The sequence below is a fragment of the Gastrolobium bilobum genome, unplaced genomic scaffold, assembly GCF_033153095.1.
Source record: "Gastrolobium bilobum isolate Gb01-03AN ecotype WA unplaced genomic scaffold, APGP_CSIRO_Gbil_v1 utg25778, whole genome shotgun sequence".
NCBI lineage: Eukaryota > Viridiplantae > Streptophyta > Magnoliopsida > Fabales > Fabaceae > Gastrolobium > Gastrolobium bilobum.
In genome coordinates this window covers 37,564-48,101 of record NW_026898264.1, presented here as the reverse complement: position 1 = coordinate 48,101, position 10,538 = coordinate 37,564, and the positions used below count along the sequence as shown (strand labels likewise).

General features: G+C 38.6%; 1 protein-coding gene across 1 annotated transcript; it reads right to left on the bottom strand.

Annotated features, from left to right (window-relative positions):
- Nucleotides 1–9,306: 9,306 nt before the first annotated feature.
- Nucleotides 9,307–9,813, bottom strand: LOC133314332 (uncharacterized). The gene has a single exon (XM_061515802.1). The coding sequence runs from the start codon at nt 9,811–9,813 to the stop codon at nt 9,307–9,309; it is 507 nt and encodes a 168-aa protein (XP_061371786.1).
- Nucleotides 9,814–10,538: the final 725 nt, after the last annotated feature.

The following is a 10,538-nucleotide window of genomic DNA, read 5'->3' as shown; positions in this document are numbered from 1 at the left end:
TCGTTAAAGTTATCGTTTTTATGAACATGTTAATATGATTGCTATGTTCATATATCCATATGTGCTCATGGTTATTTTTCTCTTTCTTTATGAAAGTTTTAAAAGGAAACACCTTTTGGAAAGGTAGAGTTCGACCATGAAGGGTATTTTAAATACCTTGATTGTTTTCTTATTTTCTCCATGAATTGTATCATGATCAAAGCATGAAATTTTTTTCGAAAATTTGCATCATATGCATATGTATATGGTTCGGCCAGATAATATTTTGTACTTGTAAGTTGTCTAACATTTCAGGTGCAAAAAGGAAGGGGATGGTCATGGTGCCCGAAATTTAAATTTCGAATTTTAAATTAATGTGTAATTTTGCTCTATTTAATTAGAGTTGTAATTTGTTTTTTTAAATTTTGTATTTTAAGTTTGTCCCTCCAAAGATGTTTTGGAGTTTCTTTAATTATTTGTAATTAGAAAAATTAGGCTAGTGGCGTTTAGACGACAAGAAGTCGTGGCTTGAGAAGCAAGATGGACAAATGAGCGAGCACCATGACTATCTCAAAATAAAAATTGTTTTATTTGCATGTATGTTTTGTACGACTAGCATGCATGAGATAATATATCGCGATATGTATGCTTTGTGGCTTAAGACGTCTAGTATGCATGAAATTGGACAAATCGCGTTTGTATGTATTATTATGCACGTCCAATTACGACTAGTGTAATCGGGTAGATGTTTGACATAGGATACAACTAGCATGATAATAATACTAATGCGTTTGATGAGACCTAATAAACCCCTAAATAAAAGGAACCCTTAAAAGGAATAAATTATTAAGCATATGATTACCTCCCACCACCAATATTACTCGAACCTCCTCTATATAGTGGTGTTCCACAACTCAATTGGGACCCACTATTTCGTTGAGTAAGAGTAGTATTAGAAGTGTAAGACACTTAGGGTGCTGGTTAGTGCTTAACTGAGGCATAAGTTGCAGGCTCAGCTGGGCTTATGTGCTTAGGGTAATGATGTTAGGATGGTTGCATGAGATGCACCACTAAGTGACAAAGAGTTTTTAACCTAATGTTAAGAGAGGGTATGTGATACTGTTGATAAGGATCAACCCATTATTTAAATTAATCTTGCGGTCTCAGACGGGGGTTAAAATAAATAATCGCACTTTTAATTCCACTAAGGTAAAATCTAAAAGTAGATAAACCCTAAGTCAAATGGTAAGGGTCATTGACTTAGATAAAATAGTGGGAGGGGCAAATTATTTAAAGTCTTTAATAATTTGTTATTTACTACATGTCCATATATTAATTAAAATTATCTTTACATCGTTTCAGTTTTAGTATGACTAATCCACTGTCACTGCGCTCAATACTCGAAACGAACAAACTGACCGGTTCAAATTTCGTGGACTGGTATTGGAACTTGAGAATTGTTCTTAGGGCCGAAAAGATAGCTTACGTTCTAGATGCTACATTACCCGTAGCTCTTAAGGAAAGGGAAGATGGGTTCGCGGAATTTGATTTCGAGGCCCACAAACAGCACATGGATGACAATGTATTGGCAGTCTGCATTATGTTGGCATCCATGTCGCCTGAACTGCAAAGGCAGCATGAGCATATGGATGCTCCCTCTATTATCCTGCATCTCAAGGAGTTGTATGATATTAAAGGCAGGCATGAAAGATATGAGGCCTCTAGAGAATTGTTCTCTTGTAGGATGTCTGAGAGCATGTCTGTGAGCAGTCATGTTCTTAAGATGATCGGACTCATTGAGAAGCTAGGAAATCTAGGCTTCGTCATGAATGCCGATCTAAGTAATGACTTAGTCCTCACCTCACTTCCTCCTTCCTTCAGTCAATTCATTATGAATTACAACATGCATGGGATGCAAGTGAGCTTGCCTGAATTGTTAAGTATGTTAACAACTGCTGAAGTGTCTATCAAGAAGGATAGGACACAAGCTCTTCTGATTGGTGGGCCTAGCAAGGCCAAGGGTAAGGGCAAGGAGCCTGCAAAAGGCGACCCCCTTAAACCCAAAGGAAAATCCAAGAAGAAGAAAGGCAAAATGAAGGGTAAAAAGGCATCCAAGGACAAGGGCGATGCTGAGTGCTTCCATTGTGGCAAGAAAGGCCTTTGGAAAAGGAATTGTCCAGACTACCTGAAGAGTGTGAAGGACAAGAAGCATGGTGATGCTTCTACCTCAGGTATTTACATGATTGAGATAAACTATTCTTGTGCTAATCTGACCTCATGGGTATTGGATACCGGTTGTGGTTCTCACATTTGCAATTCGTTGCAGGTGCTAAGGAGCCCTAGGAGATTGGAGAAGAACGAGGTGGACCTCCATGTTGGAAATGGGGCAAGAGTTGCTGCTCATGCTGTTGGAGATGCCGACCTTATTTTGCCTACAGGCCTTTTATTGCATTTGAATAATTGTCTTTATGTTCCAAACATTTCTAGAAACATAATTTCTATTTCTTGTTTAGAACAAGATGGTTTTACTTTTAGTATTAAGAATGGTACATTTTCTATCATTTTGAATGATATTGTTTATGGTACTGCTTCTTTAACAAATGGATTGTATGTTCTGGAAATGGGAACTGAAGTTCTCAATATAGCTGTGAAACGACCTAAGATAGATAATCAATCTTATCTTTGGCATTGTAGACTAGGGCACATAAACAAAACAAGATTGTCTAGGATGCATGCAAATGGATACCTAGATTCCATGGATTTGGAATCCTATGGACAATGTGAATCTTGTCTAGCTGGAAAAATGACTTGTCACAAGCCCAAAGGGCTTGAGAGTCATAGGGCTAGTGAGTTATTAGAACTCATTCACACTGATGTTTGTGGGCCAATGTCTATAAAGGCTAGAGGAGGATACTCCTATTTCATCACCTTTACAGATGACAAATCAAGATTTGGGTACGTGTACCTAATGAGATATAAATCTGAAGCCTTTGAAAAGTTCAAGAGTTTAGGAATGAAGTAGAGAAACAGCGTGGCAAGATGATTAAGACATTACGATCGGATCGTGGTGGTGAATATCTGAGCCATGAGTTTCAAGATTATCTGAGAGAAAATGGAATTCTCTCGCAGTTTACTGCACCTTACACACCACACCAAAATGGTGTCTCCGAAAGGAGAAACAGGACCTTGTTAGACATGGTCAGGTCTATGATGAGTAAGACTCAACTTCCAAAATCATTTTGGGGATATGCCTTAGACACAGCGGCATACCTTCTAAATAGGGTACCGTTAAAATCTGTTCAGACCACACTATATGAGATATGGAATGGTAAGAGACCCAACCTGAGTTACCTCTGGGTATGGGGATCGCCAGCTTATGTCAAAGCGTTGGCATCAGACAAGCTTAGTGCTAAGAGTACTAAATGTCTATTTGTGGGGTATCCCAAAGGTACTAAGGGATACTACTTTTACTCCATGGATGAACACAAGGTGTTTGTGTCAAAGAATGCTGAGTTCCTTGAGAAGGATTTGATCTCTCAAGGAGCCAGTGGGAGTAAGATTGATCTTGAAGAAGTTCAAGAACCACATGAACAGATTAAGGAACCCGAGTCTGCTCCTTAGGCGACGTTCTCCAATGGAGAAGTAAACACACAACTCCGTAGGTCAACGACGGTCATTCATCCACCTGAGAGGTATGGGTTTGTGATTGAGAATCAGCAAACCGTCGAGGATGATGAACCAAGTAACTATGAAGAGGCAGTCAAGGATGTTGACTCTTTTAGATGGCTTGAAGCCATGGAATCTGAAATGGATTCGATGTATCAAAACAAGGTATGGACCTTGGTTCCTAAATCGCAAGGAATAGTTCCTATCGTTAACAAATGGGTCTTTAAAAGAAAGACTGATACAGATGGCAACGTTCAGACCTACAAAGCTAGGTTGGTTGCGAAAGGGTATCGTCAAAGACAAGGAGTTGACTATGATGAGACTTTCTCACCGGTTGCCATGATCAAATCTATTAGGATCATGCTTGCGATAGCGACATATCACGACTATGAAATTTGGCAAATGGATGTCAAGACTGCCTTCTTGAATGGGTTCTTGAAGGAGGAAGTGTACATGACACAACTTGAAGGCTTTGAAATCAAAGATCAGGAGCATATGGTATGCAAATTACAAAGGTCGATATATGGGCTAAAGCAAGCATCAAGGAGTTGGAATATTCGTTTTGATGAAGTCGTTAAGAGTAACGGTTTTATCAAGAACGAGGATGAACCTTGTGTTTACAAGAAGGTTAGTGGGAGTAATGTCGTCTTCCTAGTACTTTATGTAGATGACATATTGTTGATAGGAAATGACATCCCCACATTACAAATAACGAAAGAGTGACTTTCAAAAAGCTTCACCATGGAGGATTTGGGAGAAGCAGCCTTTATACTTGGTATAAAGATCTATAGAGATAGATCTAAGAGGCTGCTGGGTTTATCTCAATCCACGTATGTTGACAAAATGTTAAAAAGGTTTAGCATGGAAGGGTCGAAAATGGGTTTTCTTCCTGTCAGTCATGGGGTACATCTTTCAAAGGCTATGTGTCCTAAGTCACAGCCTGAGAAGGATCACTGGACTGCAGTCAAGACCATCCTTAAGTACTTAAGAAGAACTAAGGATGCGCTTCTGGTCTATGGTGGGGTTGATGAGCTAACAGTGAAAGGGTTCACTGATGCCAGCTTTCAGAGTGACAAAGATGACTGCAAGTCACAGTCAGGGTTCGTATTCACCTTAAATGGTGGGGCAGTATCTTGGAAGAGTTCCAAGCATGAGACAACATAAGATTCAACGACAGAAGCTGAATACATAACTGCTTCAGAAGCGGCTAAGGAGGCCGTATGGATCAAGAAGTTCATATCTAAACTAAGGGTGGTTCCAAGCGTGGATGAGCCCATACAGTTGCTTTACGACAACACAGGAGCCATTGCGCAGTCAAAGGAACCTAGGTCTCATCAAAGATCTAACACGTGCTCCGCAGATATCACCTGATTAGAGAAATCATTGATAGAATGGATGTAAAGATGGATTATGTTCCCACAGATGATAACCTTGCCGATTCTCTGACAAAGACTATTTCTCAGAGAAAACATGATAGTCATTATGAGGTTTTGGGTATACGACTTAGGTCTGATTGGCTCTAGGCCAAGTGGGAGCTTGTTAGTATATGGGTGTCCTAGAGACAATCTTTTGATTAAATAAGGACATTAAATGTAGACCTTTATTGTCGCAAATAAATAATAAGCACTCTTTATCCTGTTTCATATTATGTCTCGATATTATTGTTAATATATATTATGAATAAACTGGATAAACCCCTTGGAATAGAACATGTGTCTCTTGAGTATTTGTGATGAGATCACAATCATGAGGATTCAAGGATACTGCACGTTTATTCCTAATTTTATGTTCCTAGTCTAGAGACACTGAGAATGGGGATCAGTGATCTCGGATAAGACTAGCACGACTTATCTACTTGTATACGGATACAAGGTAAAAACCTCATGTGCTACAGATATAGAGATGTCTTAGCTAAAGTCGTGGGTGGACCTATAAGGGTATAGCTCGCACTGAACATACCCACAAAGAGACTCTATGAGGAAATCTCACAGAGAGTATCATTAGAGTAGTCTCTTTATATTTGGGTATGTCTTTCCTTAGACCAGAAGTTATTACCTAGACTGTGTTCTAGAAGGCATGCTTTGACTATATACCTTGTCTGCCTGAAACATGGAGACTCATAAGTATACTGTTGGGCTTGTCCAGAAAGAGCACAAGGCTAGGGTGATAAGCTGAAGGAATTCGTCAAAACTCTGTGAGAGATTAGGTTATCTATAAACCGGAGAAATCGGGATGACATTTACAGGGACTCGGGAATCTATGCATAGTAAAAGAGATCATGAGATGATCTGCCTTTAAAGTCAGTAAATTGAAGATTCCCTATTTTGAATAAAGCTTACCCTAAACCGCAAGGGTTGATACATTTCCTTACCCTAGGTTAATGGGAAGGTAACCGAGATGAAGGGAAATACATACGGCAACTAAATATGTGTAATAGGATGATCAAGTCATTAATCTAACTAGTTCTGGGGCAACAAAGCATTGCTAGTGCTCTGTGTTGTCATTAGATGGGTTGTGGGCTTATTGGGCCCAAACCCATTTATGTCAGTGGCTATTTTGGACCTTATGGGTCACACGCTAACACCTAATTGTCTAGATGAACTAGCATTAAAGGTATTTGGCCTAATAATGGTCATTAGTCTAAGAAGTAATTTGGAAGTCCACCTTGAGGGTGGAGGGCGCATGGATCACAGTAATGGGCTTGGATAGTCCAAGACACTACTAATTAATTTAATTGGTTAAATTAATTATCAAACATTTAAATTTTGATATTTGAATTTTGGAATTTGAATTTTGAATTTTGAATTTGAATTTTGAATTTTGAAATTTGAATTTTGAATTCGAATTTTGAAATTTGAATTTTGAATTTTGAATTTGAATGTTTGAAAGTTTGAATTTGAATGTTTGAATATTCGAATTTAAATATTTGAATTCAAATTTGAATTGGCTATGAAAAGTTGTTTCATAACAAAAGGATAAGATAAGATCTTGTTGGAACAAATCACTAGTATCAAGAGGAGATCTTTTGGACATAATCCAAGAAGATTGGGGCGCTGATTTTGGCTGTTGGTGAGTGTCATTTAGTCATCAAAATCAGCTCCAAAAGATACGGTCTGTTGGGAGAATATTTGAGTGAGTTGATTCAAGTTTGAATGCAACTACTCAAACGTATCTGGACTTCTTTTGGGACTAAATGGGGTGCACAGTATGAGTGGTCATGTGATGACCATCAGGTCAGAATCTTGATTAGATAAAGACCTTACTCATAAGGATTCAATGGAGAGGTTGTTGGGAGTTTTGAATTGCAACAACTCTTTTATCTCCTCATTTGTTGTGCGCCACTTTCATGGGATTTTGAAGTGAAAAATCTGATTTCACTTATTTATTCCCTCACTCTCTTGTGCAATATATAAGTGTGTTCCTCCTTAGGGTTTTTTAAGTGAAAGAACCTAGCCATTCTCTCCTCCTTCCATGCGCCACCTTGTGAGGTTTTCTCTCTGAAAACATCACTCTTCTAAACACATTTGCCTAGCCTCCTCTTTCATACATTGAGCGCATAGCAAGCCTCATTGTGGTGATCAATTGGTGGTTCTACAAGAAGGAGTTCTTGCATCTAGACGCGGGTGGTGTGGATCAACGTTAGAGGATTTGAACTCTTCAGACCTGACCTTGATCATCCTGAAGTTTCACGAACAAGGTATAATATACGTCTTAAAGCACGTATCTTGATGTGCATGTGTGTTCCGCTAGCGAAAAATTTTGTTTTTTCCCTATCACATGCCTCGACCTTCAAGGTCATTTTACTTTCAAAAGGATAGCGAAGGAAAATGGCTGGAAGAGCACGAGCAGAAAATTTGTGACGACCACGAAGAAGAGTGGAAGGATAGCAAAGACAACCGAAAACTTTGAGATGTGAGTAAGTGGGAACCTTATGAGATAGTAATTTAAAAGGAGTTTTGTTTTCAGAAGTGGAGAGGGAGTGCGATTAATAAGATATGAAGTTGTTTCAATACAATCAGTCCAATAGGAAAGAGGGACCTAGGATTGGAAATGCAGAGCTCTAGCAACATTTAAAAGATGTTGATGTTTTCTTTCCACAACAGAATTCTGTTGTGGTCTTTCTACACATGAATGAAAAATTTGAATGCCTTTGGTGAGAAAAAAAATCAGATAAGCCAAATTCAGGGGATTATCACAACAAAGAGCTTAAATGGATTTTTTATATTGAGTGAAAATCAAAGAATAAAATTGAGGAAAGATAACAGAAAACACATTTCTATTTTTAAGAAAATAAATCCATGTAAATCTATATGCATCATCGACAATAGTTAGAAAGTATCGAAATTCATCCACAGAAATTGGGTGAAAAGGGCCCCAAATATCAAAATGCAATAAATCAAAAGTGGAAGAAGAAAGTTGAGGATTCAAAATAAAGGGTAATCTCGTCTGTTTTGCTAATGGACAGATATTACAATGGAATGATGAACATGCATGATCGTTAAAATGTAAAGTATCTTTTAAACGATTCAAAACAGAAGAAGATAGATGGCCTAGCCTAGAATGCCATAAACTAAAGGAATGCATGGAAACATTTAAGCAGAGGGATGGGGAAACATGATCATTGGGGAAAAGAGATGTAGTATCCCAAATGTAGAGGTCAACGAGTCTGTTAGCAATCCCAATCGTCTTCTGAGAGACGTGGTCCTGGAGAGAACAATGAGAAGCATAAAAATGAGCAGTGATGGAAGAATCACGCGTGAGAGCACTAACAGAAAGAAGATTAAATGAAAATGAATCAACAAGCAAAACATCATGAAGAATTAGTGAAGAAAAGAGAGTGACTGAACCCTTAGAAGTAATCGAAATACATGAACCAGTGGGTAAAGATACGGTGGAATTAAAAGGGGAAAGAGGAGAAGTAAACGAAAGAGGTGAGAAAGCAACATGATGTGTTGCCCCCGTATCAATAACCTATGAAGTAGAAGGTAGGGAAGAAGAATACTTACCACTGAAACTGGCAATGGTAGGAGAGGCTGATTCCGCCGTCGGTGAAGAGGAGCATGAAGGTGATGACAGCGATGTAGGGTTCGAATGCAAGAGGTGTAAAAGCTGAGTATACTGAGATTGGGTCAATTGGGGAAATGGAGGATTAGGTTCATTGGGCCTGGGTGTGGGACCTGTATAGGCTAAATGTGTTTGGGCCGAAGCAGGTGAGGTTGGTTTAGCAAATTTGGGCTTATAGCCCGGGGGAAATCCATGGATTTTAAAACACTTGTCGTTGTTATGGCCGGAGACATTGCAATGTGTACAAAATGGATGGTTGCGGCGAGGAACGGAGATGGTGGCTGCCATAAGATGAGTTGCTGTTGGAGCAGAACCAAGAACACCAGGAGTAGCAATAGCGTTCATCAATGGAGTCTCAGGATTGGTAGGCAATGTAGTGGAGATTTACCTCTGCCTTTCCTCTTGCAAAATCAAGGAGAAAACCTTGGATAAATTTGTTAATGGTTCCATAAGTAAAATTTGAGCACGTATAGAATAAAATGACTCATTAAGCCCCATGAGAAACTAAAGTGCTTAATCTTTTTGTATAGAAGTTGAAAGGGAACGAAGACCTCCACAAGTACATGGATGAGTTAGAGAGTAATCGTGAAGCTCATCCTAGAGAATCTTGAGCTTCATATAGTAACCATTAACATCAAGAGCACCTTGATGAAGAGACGATATCTGTTGTTTCAACTGAAAAATTCTGGGTCCATTGGCCTGATGAAATCGGGCACGGAGATCAGCCCAAAGATCGTAAGCCGTAGAAAAATACATCAAGCTGTTCGCGATATCCTTCGAGACAGAATTGAGGATCCATGAAGTGACCATGGAATTGCATCGATTCCAAGAAGAAAAAAGGAGATCATCAACAGTGGGTTGAAGAAGGGAACCATTAACAAATGACACTTTGTTCTTAGCAGTTAAGGCAAGAAACATGGATCTGCGCCAAGAGTTATAATTAGGACCAAGTAGAGAATGAGGAATGAGAATGATGCCTGGATGATCGGCATTAGAAAGGTGGTAGGGGCTAGAGATATCCTCCATGTTAGGAGAAGGATGAACAAGAGATGAACAAGCAGAGCTACCAGCGGGTGGAGGACGATTATTGTTACCACGCGCCATGGAAGAAGAGAAAATTAAAAAATATCATCTGATACCATATTGATTATCAGAGCATGGAAACCATGTAAACCAGAGAATGAAGAAGAAACATTTTTCATACTGCTAAATGTCTCAACTGAATTACACGCAAAGGGTGATACCCAAAATATAACAAAAGAATCTTCTAACAGAATGAGTGTGCTAATCTTTTGCTATACCCGTAAGTGATGCAAGGTTGTTACTACCACAAATATGAGGTGGCATAAAACAAATAAAGAAAAGAACTATTAATAAGAAATAAGAATGACACTATATGCTAAAAGAATCCAAAAAATAATTTTTTGGAAATATGTAAAGATAAAGCTATATACAAGAAATGCCTTTACCCTTGGTTTGATTAGTCAGAGTTTAACAGCGAATGATTTATCATATCAATACATCGAATCCATTTTTAGAGAATTTTGGCCTTAAGAAAATAATGGAAGTAAGCTGATTTAATCTTAAGGCATAAAAAAAATGTTCGAGTAACCAAGGGGTCAAGTCAAAGTTATATAAATATTAACAAAAATGTAAGTCTTTTCATGTGCCATTAACCAGCTATAAGAGGAATGAATCTGTTTTGTTAATGAGTTTATTCAGAGCATTAGATATTTCTAATTTCTATAGATGTGTGTGTGAATAGAACGTCTAACCTCTTTTTTGATGTCTCTTCTTGCTTATTGACTTTCTCACAGTGGCGGAGCCAC

What these genes read in the sequence shown, in the direction of transcription:
- LOC133314332 (XM_061515802.1), bottom strand. Translation starts at nt 9,813, where the DNA reads ATGGCGCGTGGTAACAATAATCGTCCTCCACCCGCTGGTAGCTCTGCT.